Raw genomic sequence first — 26,815 nt, forward strand, 5'->3', positions numbered from 1 at the left:
GGAACACTGGCAGCATAGTAGACGTGCCTGACTTAATCTCTAAAAATTCCAAAAAGACGTAACTGTTTTAAACTGCAATTAGTCCGCCGTACGAACACACGTCGTCGATCGAAAAGTCTTGAGCGAGGGAGGAAATAAGTTCACGCTTTCTGCGATTCGTGTCTCCCACCTTGAAAAACAAAACAAAAAACCCCACTTTTTTGGTGTATGTATTTATTTCTAGCACTCTCAATTCCCTGGCTTTTCCCTTTTTAAAATTGACGACCTATCAAACATAAGAGAAAGAGAGAAATAAGAGAAAAGCTGTTTTCAGTTTACTTGTGTAAATCTATATAACCCCAAAAACTCTTACCATATTGCCTACTTCCTTGGTAATCCTAACGCTGAGCTTTTTCCCTAAATAGCCCTAAAACCTTGGCTGCTATAAGGCGCTTCTGAAAGCCCAACGGGCTAGATACCGTAAAATTCCGAAAATAAGCCCCTCCGTGTATAAGCCCCTCCGTATAGAAGCCCCCCAAATCTGAAACGCAAAAATACCTCCTATAATAAGCCCCTCCGAATATAAGCCCCCAGGGGCTTGTATTTGGAAATTATCCTCGGATATTATTATTTGACTCAGATGAGGGAGACTCTTGAAGCCACTGACACAGAGGAAACTGATGAAGAACGATATGAGCTTCCATAGTTATCATGAACTTTGAGCCTGAACTACGTTACCGTTTTTACTGTATTTCCGTTCTAATGAAGTTTATTGCTGTTGTGTTTGAACTTGGCATCTTCAGTGCGATTAACTTGTTACGAATTTCTAGCCAGTTGCACATTCGAAAATTTTGACACAAATTTCCCTCCAATTATAAGCCCAGCCAATTTTGAAACGGAAATTTCCCTCCTATAATAAGCCCCTCCGAATATAAGCCCCTTCTAAAAATAAGCCCCACAAAAAGGTCCTGTCCCGGGGCTTATTTTCGTGACAACCTGTAAGTTCAAGTCCCTTCTAAGAGCGAAGTCTGGGAACGAAACTGCCCTTGGGGGCTTTTGAAGATGGCGGACCATTATTCCATTTGTTGTACTCAGCGAATAGTCCTATACGAGACGAAAGCGGTAAGTTTCAACCTAAAAGAATGGGAAACGCTCCAAATAAAGGGACTATCAATACAATAGTCGTGGTTTCGATATGCGTATGAACATCCCTTGACTTGCATTCTGTGTTTGCTTTCGCAGAGGTTTTTCCTCGTTGGTTCAAATAATGCAGAAACTCGATTTCGTGTCCTCAAGATAGACAGGACAGAACCTTATGAGCTGGTGGTTTTTGACGATAAGGTTTGTCTTTGATCATTATATTTTGGGCACGGCAGTAGACTACGCGGCCACCTCATTTACAGATCGATGTTTGAGCCCTCAACTTCGCATGTTAATATCTGAGGGGGGAGGGGCGCTGGGCAAAGGCGGGGGATTTGAATTGGTTGATATTTTTTGTTCAAATGTTGCAAGGAATTTGTAGATGGTCAAAAGTGTCACAAATCGTCTTTGAAAATTTGTTAGTAAGTGCACTAAAATGGTTGACATCCCCGTCATAGAAGGTTTGTTGTTTTGCCCCCCCCCCCCCCCCGCCCCCAGGAAATTCCAGTTTAGCTTCATACTTTGCTTCTAAAATTTTGGCTTTTAAGACCCTCCTCCCAACTCTAAATGTCAAGTCTCACACAGAAAAAGGAAATTTGGATTCTTCAGTGGGAGTTGAACCTGTGACCTTCCAGATTAGCAGTTGGAATGCTCTATAACTGAGCTATGGGAGACATGTGCCTAGCAAACTTATATTTGTTTCACTCATATTATTAATAATTTTATGTTCAGGTTGAATACAGTCAAAGGCAAATTAAGGATCTGTTATCCATGATTAATGCTGGGAACATGCCAAATAAAAACAGACCATATGAGGCTACAAACAGGGGCTTGCACAGGAGTATCTCTGCCTATGGGATTGTTGGTAAGCTAGCTACCTTCATTTATTCCCTGCTACATAAGTGCTAGCCTCTGTGCAGAAGCAGCTTGCTTTCAGCAGGCAGAGGTAGAGGCCCATTCCCAAGCTATTCTTGCATGCAGGCGTAAGTGGTTCTTTATTGGCCAGTAAGTGTTCAAGCTCACAATGATAAATCTCAAAAAGAAAAAGCTGAAAATAAGTTTGCATTTCTAATATCTAATATTGAATAAACCAAACAACACCATGAAGTAAGACCATCAAAATCTAATCTAATGAAGGTGTCTTGCAGCTTTGAGCTCCATCTTTTTGTCATCTGCCAAAGTTTTCATTGAAGAAAGGGAAAAGGGCTCATTCAGGAAGAGCAATGCTATCATTAGTCAGAGATCTCCGTAAGCCCCGGCGACCGGCAAAAATCGCCGGCTAGTCGTCCTGGGCGCGCCGGCTACTCAGATAAATAAATGCTTTGTTTTGAATCCGAATGGCAACCTTTCCATTTGCAACGCCTACTTTCCCTTGGGTAAATACATTACGAAATAAATAGATTTTTCCTTAAAGAGCCAAGTGTCCAAAAATGTTTTTGACTGAATAAACTTGAAAGTCTCGTCGAGAAAATTCGCCACACCGTCGCTTGAATCTGCTTGCAGACGTCGATCGAACGTTCAGCAAACGAAAAAGGTTCAGATTGCGAAGCAGCGGTTACCGACAAAAAGCACTCCATATTAGACAACATGCTATGTATTCCAACACGTGCAAAATGCAAGCGAGCTAGAGGCGCATGGAAGGCACTTACGTGCCCAGGGGGGGTACTCGGGTATATTAGTGACGGGGACGTGCGAAGACCTTTTTTGGGTTTGAAATTCTCGGCTTGGGACGTTTTTTGGGTTTGAAATTTTCTGGTGGACTTTTTTTGCCCTTAAGATTTTGGCGAGGACAAGATGTTCCTGTTTTGGTTTTCCTGAACAAACATATATTGCGCTCGACTTTGAAAAATGACTGCAGTCTGCCTAAAGTTTTGTGACAGATGCACGAGGAATGAATAAAGTCGGACGCTTGAAATATCTCGCATTCTCTTGGTGTTTTGTACTTTTATTGTTTTTGATGCTTAAAAAATTTGGACTTTTTTTGGGTTATGTTTTTGGCTGCTGGACTTTTTTTGGGTTTTCCTTAGCGTGACGGGACTTTTTTTGGGTTTCAAAATTTGGCCTCATTCGCACCTCCCCGTAACTACGCGCCTTTATAAATTCCTCTGCCGGCTACTCCTTTTTATTCTCCTTCTACTCCAAAATTTCGGGAGAACCCTGATTAGTAGCCTGCGATCCGCTGTTTTATGCTTGTTCTCCATAGAAAGAAAATGCAAAGTTAACTTTTCTGTAACTGAAATTTGTTTTGCAGGATTTGTCAGATTTCTTGAAGGCTACTACATCATACTGATCACAGAACGCAGAAAGTAGGTTTCACTGAGACCCCGGGAAGACTCCCAGAGTATAACATTATGGGAGATGTTAGCTGGAAGTTATTTAGCTTTAAAACCAGTAATAATCAAAGATTAGGGAGTGAGTTTGATGATCTTGATCCCAGGCTCTCTCTCCTTTGTGATGTCATCAGCCCCTGAAAAAAAAAATCCGCCAGATACGTGTCCCAAGATCGATCCATTCATTCCGACAATCATCCCATACGATCTCAACTCCAATCTGTGTTAGTAGTGTGTTCTTCCCATGCTGAATGAGACAAATGGATAAGTGGGTTAATTTCTAAAGAAACTGTGGTGCTTGTTGGTGGGGGGTGGGGAGCGCTGACATTTTGAGCGTTTCACTCTGACGAAGGTCTAAAGCTTCAAACGTCAGCATTCGAATCTCTTCCTGGTGGCCAAATTACCTAATCAATTCTGTTATTAAAACCAAACATTAGTTTTAAAATACATTCATTTGGTCTTCCATTGTGGGTGATTGGCTCAGATTAGTTTTATCCCCCAAGATGTACCAATTCCAACAACAACAACAACAACAGCAACAAGAAAAAGAAAACAAAGAACAAAATTTTAGAAAAGAAAACCAAAACAAACTGCGGATGTTTGAAATTAAGTGCCCTGTTATATTAAAGTCCCTTCCCCTCTGGCTCCCCCCTCCCTCCTTTATTAGGGTAACCCTCCAGTGTAATAGCATCACATACTGGGGATAGTGATTTGGGGTGCTTGTTGTTGCTGGCTTCATGGTACACAAAGTGGGCTAAGTTACAATTATTGTGTCTGCCCTCTGTGGCCCAAGACCTAGTGTGACGTTACCTTGCAAATGTTTCCCAGGTTGCTTTATATACATGTAACTTTAAAATCAGTTCAAATTGTTTCAATCATTACAGTTTTTCCATTCAATAGTAGTAACTTACTTAACAAAATAAATAGAGAAATTGCTGTTGAATGTGCTGTTTTTGGAATACTTTTTCAGGGAGGCCCAGATTGGAGGACACAATATCTACAAGATTGAGGATACAAAGCTGATTCCGATAGCCAATGAACTTGTCAGGCAGAAGTTTCAACACCCTGATGAAACCAAGTTAGTAGCAATATCAAACGCCTTGTTATCCAGTAATGATAGCATTTTGAATTTTACCACTGATTACATCTAAGCATAACCGCGTCAGGAAGAAGCTCAACTCAATCGAAAACATGGGATATTTTGTCAACGGACGTGAAGTTTGTCATGACCAGCTGTTATGTGAACTGCGGCACTCATTTAAGTTATTTGTGACTAAATTTTGAATGAAGTTGTACAAAATGTTGACTAGAAAAAGTATCCTTGTCAACAGTTATGGATGTGAAAGTTTGCCTAATTTCATCCAGAGTATATCAAATGTTTGGTGGGGGAAGATGTCGTGTTTGCTATCAAATTAGGTCTTGTTTTTGTCATGCCACCTCATGGTCATATTTAGATGCAACTAACAATGTTTAAAAAACCACATTATCAGAATTTCATTTACAAAGTTCAACATTCAAACCACCATCATGTTAAGTGGAGAAATTGCACAGTATTTATCAGAGGAAAGTCCTTCCTAATAGGTCTCATTTGAATGGCCATGCATAGCTTGAAAGGATTTTGTCCATTGACTCAAAAGTGGAACCATTTTGCAGAAAGTACTTAAGTAACTTTCATTTTAGTACTGCTAGTTCAATTTTAGTACTTTGTTCACCAACTTAGTCATTTTCTTAGTTTTCGCTGGCTTTTAAGAAGTGATGACCATTGGCTTTGAAGCTAAAGTGAAAAATATCATAGTTTTTGTTACCCATCGCCGTATATGCACAGGTGTTCTTCTGACACTGACACTGATCTTAATGGATTTTTTAATTCCTTTCATCTTCAGATATGTCAAGATCTTTCAAAATGTGGACTTGTCAAGTAACTTTTATTTTAGGTACTGTAACTGTGAACAGTAGTCAGGATGAACAACACCACAGCTAATAATAACAGCAGCTATAGCACTTTATTACCTTTTCACTGATTGGGGATTTTCAGGGATAATGACAGAAACAATTATTGCCAAATAATGAACATGTTAAGAAATTAAAATCCTAGCTGGTAGGAGGCAAAGTATAGTCTCCTGTACCTCAGTGATGGAGCATCTGAACTAGTAATCGGAAGGTCTTAGGTTCGACTTCTGATAGGAGCACTCGGATTTTTTTTCAGAGTATGCCTGTGTCACTTATTGAATAATGCATTATTCTCAAAATGTTTATTGTTATTAGTTTTAATGTATCTTTTTGTAATATATGTGTGGCAAATAAATAAATAAATGAATAAATAAATAAATAAATAAATAAATAAATAAATAAATAAACAAACAAATGAATGAATGTTTGAATGAATGAATGAATGAACGAACGAAAGAACGAACGAATGTACGAACGAACGAACGAACGAACGAACAAACGAACGAACGAACGAACGAACGAACGAACGAACAAACGAACGAACGACTGAACGAATGAACATTTCCAAGATTTGGCCAAGGGACTAACCTGAAACAAATCCCTTCAGAGGTCAGAGAGGGGACTTGTACCAAGGAACAGTGCCGGATTGCAAGTGTGCACCACTGACCACTTGACATTATTGACTCCAACACGGATAATAATATAATTAATAAACTTAAATTTCAGATTGTTAGTTAAAATAGTTGTCATTTCTTTGTCCATCCTCACAGATATTCTGCTGTCAGTTCTTCAAGCACTTTGAAAGAGTTTTCTTGTTCGGGTCAAAGATTAAAAGTGGAATTTCAGTTCCAAACAATCTTGTCCATTTTAGTTTATTAAATGCATATATTGTGAGAATCTTTTAATATGTATTATTCACTTAACTGGTTTGTATTTTTTCTCACAGCTACAGTTATGATCTGACACATAACCTCCAGCATCAAATGGGTCCCATCATCGACCCTCAAACAGATATTCCAATCACGGAATCATGGAAGGCTTGGACAACATGCAGTCATGTCAAAAAAGAAAAAGTGGATATGTCTGAATCAGCAAACACTGATGAGCCTACAACAGACAGGTGTGAGTCTGGAGAGCTGGAACAGAAAGGAACACTTGATCAAACAGCAAGTGGTGATCTAGTATTCTCTGGTGATCAAGATGGACTGAAGGGTGAGATAACTGCTGATAATGAGCATAGTCATGGTGATGAAAACAGTAAAAAGGGAGAAGCTAGTAGAACAGAAAAACAAACTGCAACAGCAAATGCTGCACTCTCCAGTGATAATGATTTTAAAACTGAAGGCACAAGAATGGCTAAAAATACCGTTGAACACGATCCATCTGCTGATGAGGTAACTTCTTTGTCAACTGAAGATTGTGTGTCTTCAGAGCCTCACACAGTGTGCCACAGTAGTAACAAGGATTCTGTGAAGGGTGATTCCTTTGATGCTGTTGAAAATAAAGTGACCAGCTGTCCAGAGTGCCAGAAAATGAGGCGACAGAAAGAAAAGCCATTCTTGAACAAGAAAATTTCTTGCGGCAGATTTGTGTGGAACAAATTTCTGTTGCAAGGATTTGAGGGAGCTGTCCATCCAGACTGGATTCTTCACATTGTTCATGGGTTTGTGGGACAATCTAGTATCCTTAAATATATTATTAATTGTATTTTGTCTTTACCTGTAAAACAAAGTGATGATTATACTAAAGTAACAATTATAATCTTGACCCAATAAACTGCCATGTGCTGAATACCTGCATTATTGTGCATACCGGCCAAATACTGTTAATAGTAATAAAGAGTACCTTCCTTCCAATGCATGTAAGTCTCCCATCTAATAAGCGCTCCTCTTTGAATGTCTTTGCTAGTGATATCTCCTACAGCGATTACAGCCCCTACCAGTCTTGAAAATTGGACTGCCTCTGTCATCTATCAATATACGCTAAGTATTCATATCTGATCCCGAGGGAATAGTTAGTTTTGTTTTCCCAAGAGTCTTGAAGTTGAGCAAAACATTGAAAGTCAAGGGAAAACAAAACTGAATATTTCCTGAGGGCCAGACGTAAAGTGCTTTGTTATACAGCCAGGAAAAATAAAACAACTTTCTTTTCAAATCACTTAACCAAATGTCTGAGAAAAATATTGTGATGCACAATGCCAAACAGAACTAACTAACCAACCAGCTGCGCCAGTTGAGAAGATAAGGCAAGAACCAAGGCACGACCAGCTTGTGCGAGGCTTTAATCAAACAGCGATACAATGAACAGCCGAATAACAGTAACAATATGGTGGAATCCCGGGATGCGATACACTGAAAACATGTGAGCTACGACCTAGTACTGCTGACCGGTACTGGCGCTGGGCTTTTAAAAAACCTTTGTCATTTAGAATGGCTGCAAAAATTGATTTTGACATTGGCTCCTGAAAAAGGTTCCTGCATGACTAATTCACTTTTTCATTACGTCCTGAGTGAGAGACAATGATAATTTTGCTGAATTGTATCCCTTGCATGATGTAAGTTAAGACCATGTGATCACTAATCAACCAAAACAGGTATACATGTAAGTCCTTGACATACACCAGACATTTGTGTTTATGGACGACCCATATATGTGACTTTGATTGCACGGAGATCAAAGGAGTTTGCTGGAACCAGATTCCTGAAGAGAGGAGCAAATGATGAGGTTTTCACATTTTTGATTTTAACAGCTTTAATTTTTAAATTAAGAGCACCAGAAGCAACAAAAAAAACAAAATAATTGTTTGTTGTTGTTTTTGCTTTTTGTAGGGGAATGTGGCCAATGATGTTGAAACTGAACAAATTGTTCACGATGCCTCGGTTCTGTCATTCAAGAGTGGCAGATTTACATCCCATGTGCAGCTGAGAGGGTCAGTCCCCTCCTTCTGGTCACAGGTAAATTACTGTCATATTTTTTTAATAGGAATGCTACATGTATCATCATCATCATCATCACCATCATCATTGTTGTTGTTGTTATTGTCATTGTTTTTTCCAAACCATGATCACCACTGTTGTCACCACTACCACCATCACTGTTGTTATTGTCAATGTCAACATCATCATCATCATTCTCTTTCTTCATTGACGTCTGTCTCTGGCTACAATAGTTGAAATTCTACATGGACTGTTTCCTGTTATCCTTGTTCCTTTTAGGAAGTCAAGCAAGTTATGGTGCCTAAGCCACAAATCATTGGTAAGTATGGAACATGAAAATCTCCACCCCTATTGCTCCTCCTGGAGCACAGGTCACTAAAACTGTCTCTTCAGTTTCCTCTGTCCTGAGCTAGCGTCTCCAGGTATGCCTGGTCATCTTCATATCCTTTGCAAGATTCCATTGCTAGGTGTTCTCTGATGTTCCTCTCTTTCATCGACCCGTGGATTCCACTGAAGTACTTTTTGAGTGATGCCGGATGCTGGTTTCTGCTGTGCGTGACCCAAACATCTCTATCTCCTTTGGAGAATCTCCATCAACTGTCACCCTACTAGATGCCAAATCTTGCTTCCTTTTGTTGATTACAAAAAAAAAAATAAAAAAAAATAATAATAATAATAAATAAAAATAAAGTACTTTATTTAAGTGTCGAAGTATTTAGCACTATTGCATAATTGGGGACACTATAAAGCAGTGAAATAAAATATATACAAACTGAACATAACATGTTAAAAAATAACATGTTAAAAATGCCCCCCCCCCCCCCCTGCAAAAAAAAAAAACAAACAAACTAAAAGTGGCTTTGTATAAATTGCTTTACAAAAATTCACTGATTGATTTAAAGTTCCCTGGTAGATGCGCCATCCCACTGTCCTAAATGGCAGTAATCCTTTATTGTCCTTCACGGGATCCTTCGAGGAGTTAATATGATTTTACAAGCCCTTTTTTACAGGCTCCTCTGTTGACCAACATGTCATTTCTTCTTACAATATCACTGCTTGATCGAACAAACTGGTGATGCGTGAGAAAAAAGGAAATCATCCCCAAAGATGAAAAGTCTTGATGCTAAAACAAATTCTCCCAACTTATATTTGGAGAACTGTGAGGACAGTATGAATATTGATCATCCGCTAGATCTTGTGTAGCATCTTGCAAGATTCAGTGGAATCTGAAGTAGGATTTTTAGAGCATCCTACAATCCTGGACAAAAGTCCATGACACAAAGCAAACTCTATGTGGCCAATACGAAATGACACTTGTACATGTACTGTTTTGTGCAAGTTTTGGCCTTCTCACCCACCCCATCCCCCAGGGCAATGTTGACTTGAAAGAAGTTGCCTGTGGGACACATTGGTTGAACATTATAAGAGGAGGGAAGTGGGGGGGGGGGGGGGGGGTCAAGGACGTCTCCTTGGTGTACATGTAGAAATAGCAGAAGGTTTGGATCTTATAGCTGCCCTGAGTAGCATTTCTACAAGGGCACTTGAGAACTTGCTCTTTAACTCTGATCACTGTCTTGTTTTCAGTTGACCGTGCTGATCCATTCTGTTCCACTGCTGGTCAGCATTTCAATCAACTGTTGAGAAGGTTTGGAGCTCCTGTTGTGATTCTTAACCTTGTGAAGGTAGGTTATTTGCATCTAATGAATAAACTTACCTTCCAGGCTGCAAACAATTTCAACAATTTGAACTCTGATTTTCATGATATAAATCAGTTTTGGGACACGCGAAGAACATCTGAAGGAAGGCCATGTTGGAAAAGCTGAAAGGAATGGAATGTTCGTGGGACAGAGCCAAAATGTTAACAAGGAATTGTGTGAGATGACATGTTCTGGTGGATGCCCTGTGCTCCTTCCGAGAGTAATAACAAGTGATGATAATGAATATTTAAAGAGAGATTAGGAGAAGTGACGCTGTAACAATTTAACAATAAATTTGTTATACTGTAGTTTTTAAGTTGTATATAGTGTTAGCTTTAGAGCTTTTAATTTTTTAGCAGGGCCATCAAGATCTTTAAAACACAAACTGTAACAAATGCACCCTGCCAAAAGAAAATGATGGTGATAATTATTATAATTATTACTAATGTAGCTTATAAATAACTATTATAGTGCATCCTATAAAACTGTAGATATATCTCAAAATTAACATTTCTGACAGAAACATTTTTCCAATGTTCCCACCATTAGTTTTAGTTTAAGTTTCAGCTTTTCTTTCAAATTCTCATCTTAAATTTTCTCAAAAGGTGTCTGTATTATTTTGACTGCAATTGTAATAAAAATTTTTTCAGTTCCCTTTTCTTTGCATGGCTAGTTTAACTCAAATAATTTTGTACTGTACGTGGTATTTTATTGCACATCTTTATGGACAAAAATGATGTTACATGTATGTTTCCTATTTTTTATGATAACTCTTAGAATACTTGTCACTTTGTAGAAGAAAGAAAAGAAGAGGCATGAGCAGATTCTTAGTGAAGAATTAGAAAGAGCAGTTATGTATTTGAACCAGTTTTTACCAGTGCAGCATGCCATACAGTACAAAGCATGGGACATGGCCCGGTACAACAAGAGGTCCGTATGCACAGTGTCTGCCTTCTTTTATGAGTAAATATAGATTGAAATTATTATTTAATATTTTCATAGTACAAGTCATTTACTTATTATTAAATAGGGCCGTAAACTGACAGGTCCTAAGCCCCAATGAGGAGAGAGGGACACAGTCAGTGACAAAGTCAAATGAGGAGAGAGGGATGTCGCATGTCTGCATACTGCGGTAGCTGACTCATCCCCAGTTGTCTTAATACAGCACGCAGCAAAGGGAAGTGTTAGGCAGCAAGGGTTCCCATTGCACCTTGTGCTCCCTTTGTTGGCACTCACCTCTCCCCGCTTTGTGCACCCTGTATAAAGATGAAGACGACTGGGGACGAGTCAGGTGCGGTGTTAAATACATACGTACTGCAATAATCATACAATAAGATTAAATTAAAATAAATAAGAATAAATTAAATTATATAAAGGAAACGAACGCATGTCATAACTGTCAGAAATAATAAAAGTCAGTGTTCTTGTTTGGAAGAAAGCAACTGAAGACTCTCTGTGAAAATCAATGTTTTTCAATAAGGTAGTGTCTTTCTTTAGTTTTTCTTTAAAAAGTTCCAAATTGGGAAGAGCTTGGTATGCCTTAGAAAGGGTGTTCCACGGAGTAGAGCCCCTGTATCTAATGGAGTTAAATAAGTCACTTGACTTGAAGGCCATGGTTTTAATTAGAAGGTAATTTTTCATTTGCAGTAAAGACTGTAATGTAATGGAGAAGTTGACTGTTATTGCTGATGAGGTTAGTACATCAAGTCAATTTATAAAACATTTTTATTAACCGCTTGTTATTTTCAGAGTGGGTGGCAGGGTGATGTGTTGGCGGGGGGGGGGGGGGGGGGTGCCTGCTGAACATTGTGTCCTCCACACCCCTTACAGTCAATCCACATCACGCGTGACCTGTATTTTGGAAATTTGAATGGAGTTTTGAAATTTACATGTCAGTTTTGAACGTCACCAACAAGATTTCAGAATTCCCGTAGAAATTTCCCTAGTTTATTGATGGTATAAAGCTATGAATTTTTCTTTACATTACAGCATTAAGTATTTCAAGAATAATAATTGTTTCCCAAGTATTTTGAATCTTTTTTTTTCTGTTAATGCATCTTTTTCAGAAAGATTTCCAGAGAAATGTTCAACATTCCATTCACATGTCGGACATTACAAAGAGAAATTCAAAAGTTCATTTCATTCTCAGAAAAACTGGTCATGTGTGATGTGAAATTGACTGTAAAAGTCCCAGCTTTTGTCCCTGTGCTGTTGACTCCTTCCGTATTTTGTTTTGCCAGTTATGCAATTTCTATTCCTGCTTTCCCCTATCTGCTGATCCATATCCCATATTTTCACCCCTCCCACTTTCCTTAAAATACACTTGGCCCCATCACTGCTGCATTACTTAATGTCTTGTCTAGATCTTGTCTAGATGGGGCAAGTACTGCTCCTATATAGCTGCAGTCATGTGTGCTTAACCAGCCAGCAGCTCATGATGTGATGGTAGCCCAGTTGTGGCCTCTCGGATCTCTGTCACGCAACTCACAGCACCTTGAGTTGCATGACAGAGAGCGTGGAGGGGCTAGGACTGTACTAGATGTGATGGATGCTTTGTTGAATTCTGCACGTTAGAATTTAAAGTGAACAAGGAGATTGCTATTGATGATTTGAAAGTGGTGTTTTTTTTAAATTGTGTCTTATTCTAGGTTTTTAAAGCGACTGGTTTTTTTCACAGTGGACAGGAATTGTACTGTAACCAGATTAGAAAAGATTTAAGGTAAAATTACATGTAATAAATCTGTGTATCCTCCAGTTATACACTCCTATTGCCCCCTAGAGATCAGATTTTTTGTCAGATCAGTGAACAGTTTTCAGTTATTATTGGCTGTTACTTGTAGTTGAATGTTCAAAGTCCTTCATTGAACCCCTTTGTTCTCTCACTGACTTGGTGTATTTTTTATTATTTTGGTTGTAGGTGTGACGGCATGCGTGGCAGTGGTTATGCTGATGACTCTGTCGGAAGGAAACAGGTCTGATCGACCTATAAAACAAAATTAGCTTTCAGGATCCCAAAAATATATTTAAAGGGGGGAGTATCACAAGAATTTGATGTCATTTCAAAACCCAAAAATATTTGTCTGTTAACAGAAACAAAAATGTAATTGTCTAGTTTTGTTATAAACTATCCCCTCAGTGCATTAAATTTGTCAGTTAGTGCCTCTGGCCAAAGACAGAATTGGTCAGAATGGATTTAAACTTGAAAAATGTTAGGATAACGGTTTTCAAGTTTTCGGATTTTTGTTTCCAAAATGCGCTAGAACAGACCACAAGTTGTTCCTTTCAATAATTGAGTTGATTTCTTTCTTTTCGTTGTTCTAGAATTATTTTATAGCTATGTTAAGATCTTATTTCACCATTTTTGACAAAAGCGGTCAAAAACCCCATGACACTTCCCCTTCAAAGCATTAAAAGTTTTCGATTCCACTGGGGAGTCTTTTTCAAGTAAGTGAGAGGTTTCATGTCATGTGACTTGAAGTGGTGTGAGTCATGCGACAAAATGTCCAAAAAGGGCCGCTGGTAGTTCGTAACCGCTGTCTCAATTGAGAGTGGGGCCCTGGCACTGTATCGAGAGATACCAAACTTCTGACTTAATCAATCTTAGTGGTATTTTACTGAAGCCAACAGAGCACTTACTGTTTGCATGGAATTTGCTGGGGCCATTCCGGAGAAGTGAATTCCACAGTTTCATCTTGAAATCGTGAAAAAAAAAAATAAAATAAAGTAAAACAGAATGAGAAATTCTAATATTTTCTTTTCCAGAATGGCGTGTTGAGAACAAACTGCGTGGATTGTCTGGACAGAACAAACACTGCTCAGTTCATGGTGGGCAAATGTGCTCTTGGATATCAGGTGAAAAAGCTAGATTCAAGGCACTGTTACTCTGGGAAATTTTTCTTGCAACTTGTCTTGCAATCTCGTTGTGCCATTGTGACACAAGTTGCACGGATTGTTGCATCGTGTGACTTGCCCTGAAATGAACATGTCTTGGAACGTTTTTGTTGCGGTCACCGGTGCACAAAGTAGAACCTACTTATCTTCTAGAGCTAATTTTCTCGCAATGGTTGCAGCAACAAAAAAATTGCGTGACGTGTTTATTTTGGGACATTCACGTAACTTGTGTCACCACAAGTTGCAAGAAAAATTGCGTAGTGTAACAATAGTGATAATAGGTGAAAATCAAACAGTGGAGTCATAAGCAGTTTTTTTTTTCGATAATGGTTATGATTCCATTGCCGACGACCAAGTGAAAACCAGATTGTTGGATTTGCAGGCATAAATTGAAGAATAAACCAATGAATCATAATTTCCCAAAGAACAAGCACTATTTCTTCCACTTATTTTTCCACTTCTGCTTGGAACTCCAACAATCTGGTTTTCACTAGATCGTAGGCGATGGAATCGTAAGTGGAATCGTAAGAAAATTTGAAAACTCCATATGTGGTTGTTTTGGGTAAGTTCAAAACAGACAACGCTTTTGGCCAATCTCTATTTTCGTTTCACTTGGTATACCATTTTTGAGGGAAACGGGAAACAATCGTAATCATAAATGAAGACATGTCCAAAAAATAGAATAGTGAATAGTATCATCATATTATTTTACAAGAGGAAAAGGAGGCGGAGGAGGAGGAGGAGAAAACAATAGAAATGAGGATGGGTAGGGGGGGGGGGGGGAACAACAGTTTCTCCTATCTTTGACACGCAAACATATTCAGTTAAGCGTTTTTAGCGTGAAATTATTTTTGGACTTGTTACTTTTGGCAGGGATATTGTTTTCAGAATTTATTAGCAAACTACGTGTTATTTTTTAGGACTAGAAACTTGTTTCTTTTCTTTTGAGCGCTTTATTCATGGGTATCATCTACTTTCAGAACTTGCTAGTTGTGAAACTTTTGTGGAAAATAATTAATCGAAATCCCTACAGCATAGTTAACTTTTTTGTCTGATTTCTGTTTAGTTGCGTGCATTAGGAGTGATCGACAAACCATTTGTTGAGTTTGATTCAGATGCGGTGAGGTATGTTGAAATAAAGGCATAAAAATGTTTAATAGAAATTAGGGGCTTTATTAATAGAAAGAGCATGATGAAAAATACCTGCTTGTCCAAAGTTAAGATCTTTTTGCAATTTGGGGTGAGATATTGACACTTTTATGCTTCAATAACTACGTAGAAATCCTTCTAATTTTACCTCAGTTCAAAACGTTTGGAACTGTAAAATTAGAATGGTTTGTATGGAGTTTTTGTGACGGCATCATTTTAGGATTCAAAGAGTCAGTTATTAAAAGACAGTTTAGACGGTGTTTAACAAAACCACATTTTAAGTCATTTTCAATTTTTCCAACAGTCGTATCTAAACACTGTCTGCTGCTGATGTAACAAGAAGGCATGCATCCCAGACTAGAGATCTATTTATCAATCTACTTTTAAAAATAAACCACTCATAAACAGATTTGGAGGCCCACTGATTGTCTTAAGCCGCGGCCTAAGCTAGACACTGTTTAACTGGCCCTAAAGGTTTTAAAATTCCCCTTCCAGAACTGAGGGAACTAATCCATCATACCGAAAAACAAGGCGACTGGTCCATTTTGTACTCATCAGTAATTCTTAGCGTACGAAAATCCTATAAACGCTCATAAAAACGCACAGAAAGGTTCTAAAAACTTCAAACCTAGCACACATGTTGTTAGTACAGGGACGAATCTTGCAACTGATGTGGCTTTCTGTGCGCTTATGTGCTGTGTTACTGTAGGTTCGTAAGGTTTGTGGTAAAATGTACCGCCGCCATCTTTTTCTGTCCTGTGGATTATAAGGTTCATTCATATGAATACCAATTTGATGTTTGCAGTGTAGAAGGAACTATGATGTTTGTCTAACTTTCCATTTGTTGTGATATTTTGCGTGACTTTTAAGGATTTTAGAGGATCTCTATGAGGCTCATGGCGACACTCTTGCCCTTCAGTATGGCGGATCACAGCTTGTGCATGGGTACGTTGTGTTACTTGTTTAGTGCTTACAATCTCGCACAAACTGAGATTTCTATAAAGGGTGCGTGCTCAATGGCCAGCTGCCAAGACCCGTGTTCAAAAATCAGGGCCCAGTTTTTCAAAGCCCGATTAAGCTAATCCTGGATTAACGAGAATTTTGATTCAAGTTTAATTACTAAACAATAAAGAGTTTTCAAAAAGATTTCTGTCCCTCAGTTTTGACGTTGACTTTTCTATACCATTGGCTTAAAATTAGATTTTAAAAACATTTTTAACGAGCGAGCTGAAAACCTCGGTTAACTTTTAATCGTGGATTAGCGTTAATCGGCTTTCGAACAACCGGGCCTAGAGATCTATACAGACCTTAATCAAATCCCAGTCTAAGGTTGCGTTCGATTGACTGCAATCCGGAATAAGAATAAGCCGAATATAGCTGTTAGATTTCTCTTTTTAAGTAAATTTGGGAAGACATTTCTGCAAACTTTCGCTTACAGATGGTAAGTGAAGAGCCATTTTGTACTCCAGCAATTCCAAAAACCTCTTTACTTATGAGGGATTTCTTGTCATCATTGTATGTATTCCTATTCTGGAATCAGAGGGTCCATCGAACGCACCCTAAGTCTTCGTTGCTTGAAACAAAACTGTAGCGGTGACGTCATGAAAGAATAATTTCCAGCTGTGACTAGAATATGAAAATGAGGCAAACGTATAAAGCTTTGAACAGGCGGTTTTGCGATTAAGGGCCTCTTCATATGAGCCCGGCAGACCGGGCTGGCTCGGTTTCCGCAATCTCGCCTCGCCACTCTTCTTTACAAAAATTCCGATGTGTTCATATGAGAAGGCGGGCTGGCCCGGTTACCGAGATCTCGGTTTTTTCGACCGAGATCTCAGTAACCGAGCTGGAAATGTTTAGTGTAAACACTCCAGCCCGGATACCGGGACTGTCCGTGACCAAACATTTTTAACTGTGCATGGCTTGTAAGGTCGCTGACAAGTCGGAACGCGGTTCCACGGGTATTTTTGGGGACCTTTTGGACATTTTTCATTTCGGTAAAAGGGATTAAATTTCCCATATGAACAGAAGACAACATTCGTCCCGCCTACCGTGTCAGCCCGATTATAACGTTACCGGGCTCATATGAACCTAACAATGGTTAATCTTTGTTTAAAGGTTTCTCCTCTCCATCATTGTTAACAAAAACAAAACAAACCAACAAAATTTTGATGCTTTGTTCGTTTGTTTTCAGGATTCGGACCTATCGCAAAGTGTCACCATTTACTTCTCACTCAAGGGATATTATGCAGACCGTATCTCGCTACTACAGCAATGCTTTCACTGGTGAGATAATGTTTTAACCCTACACATCCGATATTATGATTACATCTCAGCTGGAATGGTCTTTCTTACCCTGCTAGACGAGCGTTTCTTTCTGGCAAGTTTTTAAGCTTTTTTTTTTTTTCGAGTATGCCTTTGTCATTTACTGATTAATACATCATTCTCATTTAGTCACCAGGCTTAACATTAATTCCATTACATTATTTCCATTGCGCGTGTGCCACACATTGACATTCCAATCCTAGCAGTATGCAGGATGTTTGCCCCATGAACCTAGTTTAATGGCCTTAGCTCCCACGAGTCTCCTGTAGCTTAGTGGTAAAGCATCCGAACTAGTAATCGGAAGGTCTTAGGTTCGACTCCTTACAGGAGCACTCGGAGTTTTTTTCGAGTATGCCTGTGTCATATACTGATTAATACATCATTCTCATGTACGAAGTTGTTCGCGCCTCTGGTATTTCGCGCATTTGGCTTGTTTAGCGAGAAACACAAAAGTAAAAGCCTCTGTTAGCAGGGAAGGTCTTTCTTTTATCTCTAACGCAGTGAAATTTAGTCGGTCGATCTTACCACGGGACGACAGACTAGCAAGAAGCAGTCGACTCTAGTGACTTCATTGTGAGACAAATGATTATCTTTATTATCAATTAATTTCCAAACCTCTCTTTGCAGACGCTGACAAACAACAAGCCATGAATCTGTTTCTTGGGATATTTTCACCACAACTGGAGAAACACAGGATTTGGGAACTACCAAGTGATTACTACTTGCACCACAACTCCACTTGGGACTTGAAGGCTTCCAAGAAAAGAAAGAGGTAAAATAAATGGCTTAGTTGTCTGTCTTGTGTAAATTAATGATTACGTGTAGAGGAAACGCAGTATGCTGAGTTCCTATCCCCATTGTTTCGGATAAATTCCGCCCTGAACTGAAACGCATCAAATGTTTTCCATCGTGCACACTATTGTTTTCGTATCGTTTTGTGATCCACTCTTAAACGTCCCCTCGCCCCCCCCCCCCCCCCCCTTAAAGAAAAAAAAAAAAAACCACTGAGTACACGGTGGGGCATGCGCACAATACCGTTGTGACGTCTGTGTTATGAAAACGTTCCGTTTTCGCCGTTAACAGTGAAACACCTGACCGGCATTTTCAAAAAGATACGATTTCGGAGGTCGAAAACGCCGTTTTTAAAGTGTGGATGGAACACCAAACCGGAGAATGAAAGATACGTTTTCAAATTTATTTGGATTAGAGTGGATGCGGCGTAGGTTTGTTTTAAAAGAAGTTTTCCTAAACTAGGAATACATTTGCTTATATGTGACAATGTGACTTCCAGTGAGAGATTTCACTGGATCTGTTACTCCTTGTGAAGTTATTATGCGTAACCTGAACATCAAGCTTTTCGTTGACGTTGAAAAGGTTGAGCTGGAGTGCGCCTACCCTGAATATTAACAGGCCTTCCTAAGGGGAGGGGAAAAAACCTGATTACTCAGGTAGAGTGCGCGTGTATAGTAACACAGCAGACGTTGACTGGCGCTCTACTTTTTCTTTTCCTTTTCACAGTTACACCAAGTGGTGGGACCAAGCAGTGGTCAATTCTTTGCCCCACCCTACCCCTATTGGTGGGTATAATTTCGTTTTGTTGTTGCATTTGTGATACATTTTATCGACGAGGAAAACAAAGGGGCTTTTTATTTGGAGGGAGGAAGATCCTAGCACTAAGAAGAGAAGGCGGGAAAACTTTTAGTTTGCTTTACATACAGAAATTTCGGCTAAAGTGGTTACCAAGTGGAGAAGGAAAAGAAGAATAACTTTCGGCCTTGAGCAGCTGAACGCTAGGCTGCCGCCATGTTTGTTCTTTTTGTCCCTTGTACTAGGATCTTCCGAGCGAAAGTAGTTTACATGGTGCTAGGATCTTCCTTGTGCTAGGATCTTCTATCTCTCAGCAAGGAAGTTCCTTTCTCTGGAAAGATCCTAGCGCTAGGGCCAAGTACAACTTTTTGCATGTAAACTGAATAGAGAAAACATATAGCGCTAGGATGATCCGCCGTCTAGGATCGTCCTAGTGCTAGAATCCTCCTCCCTCCATGTAAACAGCCCCAAAGAAAGAACGTCACAGTCTTAGATGTTAGTTGTTGTAATCCAATCAGTGTTGAAGAATATGTGGTAAGCTAATCGGCTTGCAGTTATTTGGCTGCAATCGCGTTGTGGCCATCTCTGACTGGTTTTTGTCTTTTCCACAGTCAGTAAAGCATGCGCGTTTCATTAATTAATCGTAGAGTTAAAAGCTTGCTGGTATATCGCATGATAATACTCTGGTTCCAAAGATTGTCCTCAAAATTTCACAGTTGCCCTCGAAGGTTCGCTTCTCTGTGAACTGTTCATTTCTCGGTCAACCTTTAAGCCTTGGGCATTATGCTTGGACATACCAGCCGCCTGAAGGAGTTAAGTTACTAAATACTCATTAACACTGGGCAACGTAGTAGTGTTTGAATGCATTTTTAAAATTTTTTAAGTGGATTTATTTTGAATTGCATCAGTGTATAATATTGTTCCAGAAAAATCTTCTATAAAAAGTTGGGCAAAATTTGCAAAGATTGAACGAATCGTGAAAGCCTGTCACCTGTTTGGTGTCATTTTGAATAGCCAAGAAAGGTAACTGTTTCAATGACATCGTTAAAATAATTGTTTCAAGAGATTTGTTAACAATAACCCCACTAGTTCACGGAAACTATTATTAATTATCCTCAGCTGCGGATGGCTAGGATGGAAGTGGATTGAGTGCAACTTGAAAAAGTTGGCCAACTTTCTCAAGTTACGTTCTTTCTGTGTATTTTAGAGAATTCGCTTAAAACTGATCATAGTTCGTTCTTCCCAGGAGAAAAACCTTAATATTTTCTTCCTGGTCTTGTAAGAGCAGTTTCATGTTACCAACCAGGGCCCAGTTGTTCAAAGCCCGATTAAGCTAATCCTGGGTTAACAAGAACTTTGGTTCGAGTTTAATTACACAACTATAAAAATTTTTCAAAGAGATTTTTGTCCCTTAGTTTTTACGTTGACTTCTTTTTACCTCTAGCTTAACATTTGAGTTTAAAAACAATTTCAACGAACAAGCTGAAAACCTCGGTTAACTTTTAATCGTGGATTAACGTTAATCGGCTTTCGAACAACCTGGCCCGGGTTCTTTGTCAAATATTTGAGCAGTTTTGACTAAAATACAGCAAAATCGCCATGACAGTACCCATCTAAGCAAATGCACTGTTATATGTCATAGAATCTCCGTCAGATGAAGCAGATGGCAGCGAGAAGCAGAGCGAACAACAGTCAGACCGAGCAGGTGATGTAATGGTGGACATGTTTTCAGAGTTTTATCAGCCGTATGATTTGACCGTGCTGGAGTCTCTTTATCCTCACATGATGCAGAAGTCCTGTAGGTACGTGATCAATATCTGTTTTCTCTGTACAGCTTCACTGCATTGTTGAGCAGAGAGATCACGAGCACTTAAAAATGGCTATCGAAGGAAAAGCGACTTGATGGAGAACCAAAACTCCACAACTAGCGGTGCAGGAAATATATAATAAATAATTTTTTTTCAAGAAACCTAACGAATGAGGTTTTCTTATTTTTTGGGTTTAAGTTATCGTTTGAGTTAGTGAAATCAGCGAATCTATGCTGTTGTTTCAAATGAGGGGAAATTAAATGTTCGATTTACGTTTGAACTTATTTGTTGGGCGGTTAGAGTACAGGTGAAAAACAGTTTAAACTCAATCGCCACAGTGCAGCTGCAGGTCATCAGGGTCCAGGGTCCTCCTTTTAAAAGGTGCAGAACAACTGTTTTCTTAATCGCAGTGCTTATTTTTGTTTACTTTATTTCAGAGATTTTATGCCACCGAATGCTCATGATCACAGCCCTTTTGTGGTAAGAGCGCCTGCCAAGTCTACTGGGTAAGCAATGTGTCATACACCTGTTTATAAAAATCAATAGATTAAAACAAATTTAAGGACGGTGCCTTCTAATACAGAAGTATTTTAACGCAGTTTTATGGCTATGAGGGAAAAGCAGATCTTTTAAAAGTAACTGTTACTGAAATTCAAAAAGAAACTTGGCGGCGCGACCACGCATATTTCAGAGATAATAAACAACAATAATTCTCTAAAGCTGTAAAATACAAAACAATGAATGGCATTTTTTCCCGAATTGAAGATTTGGAAAAAAATGCGCGGTTAGTCCCCAATTTTCTTTTTAGATTCCAATAGCCATCACTTACTACGATCTGCTTTTCCCAAATAGTGGTAAACCGCTCAAAATTATCTTTGTATTGGTAGGCACCGCCCTTACGAAACCCGAGCTTCTTGTACCATCGCGAGTTTATGTAATCTTATCATTTTAAAATCATTTTGTTTAGCGATTATCACTCGATTATTACATATTTTACGCAGTTTTGAATATTTTCCTGAATTTGTCTTTGTTTTAGTATCTATTTATTTTGTTTCCCCAGATTAGTATGGGATTTTCCCAGGCCAGAAGGCATTGACACGTTAATAAAGTTTCTAGTCTATTCAGTTCTATGCGCAGAAAAAATATGTGCATTAGGAAAAGTAGGCACCGTCCTTATGATGAATACCACGCATGCGTAGCCTTCTTTAAGGACGTTGGTGCATCCATGTTAGGTAAGTGTCCCAGGTTCAGTATTGATGATGCAATGTTTCTTGTAGTAGCCGTCGCCCAGTCCCTACTCGCAGGACAGTTGGCGCGGCCCCTGAGCCGCTCAGTGTGGACGACAGCAGTGATTCAGGGTCGAGTTCTGACGATGACAGTTCAACCATATCATTTATGGAGAAGAGCAGCAGTACAAGTACCTGCTATGTCTCATTTCAGGTGTGTGCTACTTATCTACGCTCATTTGTTTAAGGCCCAACATTTGCTTCAACATGCGTTCAACATAGTTGTTGAACCAAATGTCGGGGGCGCCGACAGGTCGCTAAACTCATCACCAATAATTGATTGTGGAGAAGGTGCCTGCAAGGTCTGTGGGGGGAGCCGCAAGCAAGCGCGAAAGGTAACCATGACAACTCTGTGAGCGGCAACCACCCAGGCACCGTCACACTGAATACTCAGTGGAATATTGAATCGGCTTACCAATACTTACCAGGAGGGAGGGGAGGAACGGGAGCAAAGTTTTTTTCTGCAACTGTACACACAGCACAACACGAGCAAAATGGCTGACATCAATAGGGGAGTTGTAAATTTACTGAGGCCCTGCAAAACCCAAGGACCGCCCCGCCTAAATGAAATTAGTAGACCGTTGGCCAGCGTTGTCTTGAGTTTAACCTCGCCTAAATTACATTTAGCCCCATTTGAACATTGTTGAAAGCGTAAAGAAAATGTTGAAATCTTGTTGAAAGTGTGTGTAATCAAATTTTAATAAGTTTAGACTTTCATTTAACATTTCCTTTGTTCTTGAAAGTGTTGAATGGCGTAACCGCGTTGAAACCGTTTGAGCACTCCGTTGAAACCGTTTAAACGAGCCTTCTGGCGGTGTCAACTAGCAAAAATGTTCGAGCTCAGTTTTGTGAAGCGCAACCGTGTTTTTCTTCCCAACTCATCTAAATGATAAATCTTGTTCATGTGGCCATTTCTGTTATGTGTTTATTGCATGTTACAGGAGTTGCTGCCTTCTATGCAAGATGTGTATGGCGTTGGACTAAAAGAGCCAAAAGAGCAGAGTATGGAGGGTTACGAAAGGTACCATTTACCTCGTGAAGTTCAGTAGTGATCCTTTGATTGATCGCCATCAAGCTATGTTAGCCGGTCCTTTGATAAGTCGTTTATTTCACAGATTTCACCTCGCTTCTAGTTTCAGAACACTCTAAAAACAAAGGATGGTCCGCCAATACTCAACATATATTCGTCATTTTCACACTTTTTCCCAGAACCTCCTTCCTCTAGGAACTGCTGCCCCTCCCCCCTCCCCCCCCCCGTTATTAAATTTGTGTCTAATGGTGTAACCTCAACGATAATATTAAGTTAAATCATTAGATCAGCAGGTTAGTAGAGTAGAATTGAAAGGATCGTATCGTCCACGTGAGACAGAACGCGAGAGTAAAATGTCCTAACTGTCCCCCTTTGCCTGCCCCCCCCCCCCCCGAGGGAACTCTAGCGGGTGTTCCAGCGGGTGTTCCGTTGTCAATAGTCGAGATAATCTTTCATCCAGCACGATTCTTTACTACATACGTAAAGTAACGTTATAAGAAAAGATGAGTTAAATGCAACAGTTGCATTAAGAAATTCAAAATGAAGACTTCTTAGTGCTTCTTATCTGTCGTTTTGATTTTCTACGCTTTGTGATTTCCTAAAATTTGTCCCTCAGGGCCAGGTTGTTCGAAAGCTGATTAATGCTAATCCCCGATTAAAAGTTAACCGAGGTTTGCTCGCTCGTTAAAAATGTTTTTAAAATCTCAGTAATTTTAAGCTAATGGTAAAGAAAATTCAATGTCTAAACTAAGGGACAAAAATCTTTTTGAAAATCTTTATTGTTTAGTAATTAAACTCGAATCAAAGTTCTCGTTAATTTAGGATTAGCTTAATCGGGCTTTGAACAACTGGGCCCAGAAGGAAAGCCCATTTGGAAAGGAAGAAAGTCCATTTGTTCCTTTATATTAGCCGTGACAGGTGCACTAGAGCAGTCACATACTTGAAATCTTACTGAAAGCTCTGCTTTTGTCTCCTTCAAAACAAAGCTAAACAATCTCTTGGCCTAGTTGATTGTTTTGTTTTTCTCCTCGCCCTCCCTCTTGGCAGTGTATTGATCGAAGATTTAAATACAAATATTAGACTTCGATCACATAATCAAGTATTCTTTTTCTGTTCAATAACTAGATTTGTTGAGTTTGGAAAGACCGCTTTACCTGACAAGGAACGCTCTGGTGTGAGGCACATCCACTATAACTGGTAAGCAAGCAAGCGGCTTAGTGTGCCTTAAAACAATAAAATACCTTGAATTGATTCTTTTTAGAGACATACTGCAACTGAGGTTAACGCACGTTACTCCATGACTATCCATCCAGGAATCATGACGCAATACGAGAAGGAAGGGCCTGTGAGGCATCCCATGATCCAAAGAAGTAGTAATACTCTTAGTTGCACGATACCGTAGAAATTAGGCCCCGATTCGGAACCAAATAAAAGCCACAATAACTTTCACAAATTAGACTATTTTGCACACCGCATGTGAGGAAGATGTGCTGAAGTTGCGTTGGCTGTGTGGTTAACGCGTCGTACTTTTCAATAGTTCAAGTCATTACCGCAGCTGCTGTTGTTTCTTCTTGGTAAGAGCAACTTACTCGGTATGATATCTCGCTCCGCCTAGGTGTAGCCTCCCTCGCAGACGCTCTTTTGGCTCGTCACGCAATCTTTTCCTCCTCCTATGGGAAGGAAAGATTGCGTGACGAGCCAAAAGAGCGCCTGGTGGGAGACCACACCCAGGTGCATCATCGAATACACAATGCTAGTGGGAAGTGGTTTAGGGGTTAACGCTGCGTTGGACCAGCATCCGCCCCCTCCCCCTTGGGGAAGGGTAGCTATACACTCGTTTCACGCTGCAGAAGATTTAACGCCGGATGTAACTGTTGACGTGAGAAGTGAGAATAGTGATTTGCTTTGGGTTAAACTTGCGACTGTTGACGATAGCATTTGCAGTCGCTCCGGCGTTAACTTTCACGCACCTTCCCCCACTCCGGTGATAAGTGCCGGTCTGTTAAAACACTTATTTACACAGGAGAGGAATACATAAACTACAAAACTCACAGTCAGCATTTGTTCGATGTTTTAGGGCAAGACACAAACCCTTCACACTTGACTGCAATCACAAGGTGAGACCGCCATCAGTGGACCGACCATCCGAGGCTTTGTACACGGCTTACATAGAGGCTGGGAAGAATGGACGATTCTGGCCTTCATCTGTCAGCGTTGAAGTTTATAGAAAATACGTAAGCAAAAATTATCAGTAAAACTGACGATGAAGAGAAGACATCATCCTCATGGATACGCAAGTGGCGTCTGTGATGTTCATTCTCTGACCCAGGACATTCTTTACTTCGGCTAAATGATCCTTGGTGCGGACCACGTTGCATAGTGATGTTGTTGTGGTTGTGTGTTTGTTATACTAGAGGCAGTTAAAAAAGGTCATCAGCTCGGAGTTATCCTTAACCTATGTTTAAAGCGGAGGATTTTGCTTTTGTGTGAGTGGAATAAAAAATTAAATTCATTTGACAGGAAGGTTAGAACAGGGCTGTTGAGAGAGAGAAACAGGTTAGATTTAACGATTTAAGTAGCGAAAATAAGGATAATGGAAACTTAATGAAATAGAGCGGTTTTGATTAAAAAAAAAGGATAAAACTGAAAAGACGGTACTAGAAGAAGAATAGACGGGCAACCAGTGTCCCGAGCTGGTGGGTGGGTGGGGGAGTAGAATTATAGCCAGACAGTTATGAATTTTTGCAAGCGAATATATAAATAAGTTAATAGTTCAATTCTGTAAATTGCAATACTAACTTACCCGTATTTCAAAAAGTTCCTTCGCTTAGACGTGGACTTGCATTTGAAAATAATAATTTAATCTTAGTGGATAATATTTGAGCAGACGAATAAAGAATATTTGAATACAAGTGGGATATTTGAAAAACAAAACGTATTTGAGTATTATAGTACATAGTTTAAATGCAAAAGAAATATTCTTAGTCTAATAGTTTTGATGTCGAAATAAAGTTTATATATGAAGTTGATGTTCAGTTTTCTCAGGGGATATAGATGGGGGAAGAAACGCACAGAAAAAACAAACTGTTTGACTGAAAGTTTTCCAACTTCTCATTCATTAAAAAAAGAAAGAAAGAAAGAAAGAAAGAAAGAAAGAAAGAAAGAAAGAAAGAAAGAAAGAAAGAAAGAAAGAAAGAAAGAAAGAAAGAAAGAAAGAAAGAAAGAAAGAAAGAAAGAAAGAAAGAAGAAAAAAGAGTTACATGCGAAAAGAAATAAAACTAACAAAAAGCAAGAGAGTAAAATAGATATTCAGCCGAGTGAGCATGCGAGATTGAGTACGAGTACGACTTTTAAATTTCAAATCAGTCATGTCCCCAGAACCCTCGCTCCTTCCCATGTTTACCAACAGATAAGAAGACCCTAGAAACAAGACTGATGTGACAAACGGTCATCTAAACTGTGCAAACTGGACTGTAGAAGTCGTCCTCGTACTTACATCTCGTACTCGTAGTCAAATCTGAAGGTCAACGTCCTCCATTTGGCTGCTAAGTTACTCCTTCACTGAATCAGACGACCACTGTTCTCCCGATTGTTTAGCGGGAAATTGAATGCCCAGAGACATTGTACAGCAGCCGTATGCTGTAACCGCTAAGTTACGGTCGAGGCGATGAAGGTAATTGTGACTCGAGTGCGCGTGTCAAAATCGTCAC

At 39.5% G+C, this 26,815-nt stretch overlaps 1 protein-coding gene across 3 annotated transcripts; it reads left to right on the forward strand.

The window, feature by feature from the left end:
• Positions 1 to 1,013: 1,013 nt before the first annotated feature.
• On the forward strand, positions 1,014 to 26,134 carry LOC146483634 (polyphosphoinositide phosphatase-like). Of its 3 annotated transcripts, XM_085105760.1 has the most exons (28): positions 1,014 to 1,101; positions 1,222 to 1,320; positions 1,852 to 1,984; positions 3,371 to 3,425; positions 4,420 to 4,527; positions 5,333 to 5,383; positions 6,346 to 6,611; positions 6,831 to 7,079; positions 8,023 to 8,123; positions 8,228 to 8,353; positions 8,615 to 8,654; positions 9,920 to 10,017; positions 10,829 to 10,962; positions 11,680 to 11,725; positions 12,681 to 12,751; positions 12,950 to 13,004; positions 13,795 to 13,884; positions 14,990 to 15,048; positions 15,943 to 16,017; positions 17,264 to 17,355; positions 18,022 to 18,166; positions 18,913 to 18,971; positions 20,624 to 20,783; positions 21,227 to 21,295; positions 22,067 to 22,229; positions 23,017 to 23,096; positions 24,231 to 24,302; positions 25,183 to 26,134. In XM_085105760.1, exons 1-28 carry the CDS (start codon positions 1,042 to 1,044, stop codon positions 25,358 to 25,360), a joined length of 2,934 nt encoding a protein of 977 aa, XP_084961886.1. In that variant the 5' UTR covers positions 1,014 to 1,041; the 3' UTR covers positions 25,361 to 26,134. The 3 variants fall into 3 exon arrangements, with proteins under 3 accessions (XP_084961886.1, XP_084961884.1, XP_084961885.1); XM_085105758.1 differs by having other exon boundaries at positions 6,346 to 7,079; XM_085105759.1 differs by having other exon boundaries at positions 6,346 to 7,079; positions 22,070 to 22,229.
• Positions 26,135 to 26,815: the final 681 nt, after the last annotated feature.

The sequence above is a fragment of the Pavona decussata genome, unplaced genomic scaffold, assembly GCF_977016875.1.
Source record: "Pavona decussata unplaced genomic scaffold, jaPavDecu1.1 SCAFFOLD_38, whole genome shotgun sequence".
Lineage (NCBI taxonomy): Eukaryota > Metazoa > Cnidaria > Anthozoa > Scleractinia > Agariciidae > Pavona > Pavona decussata.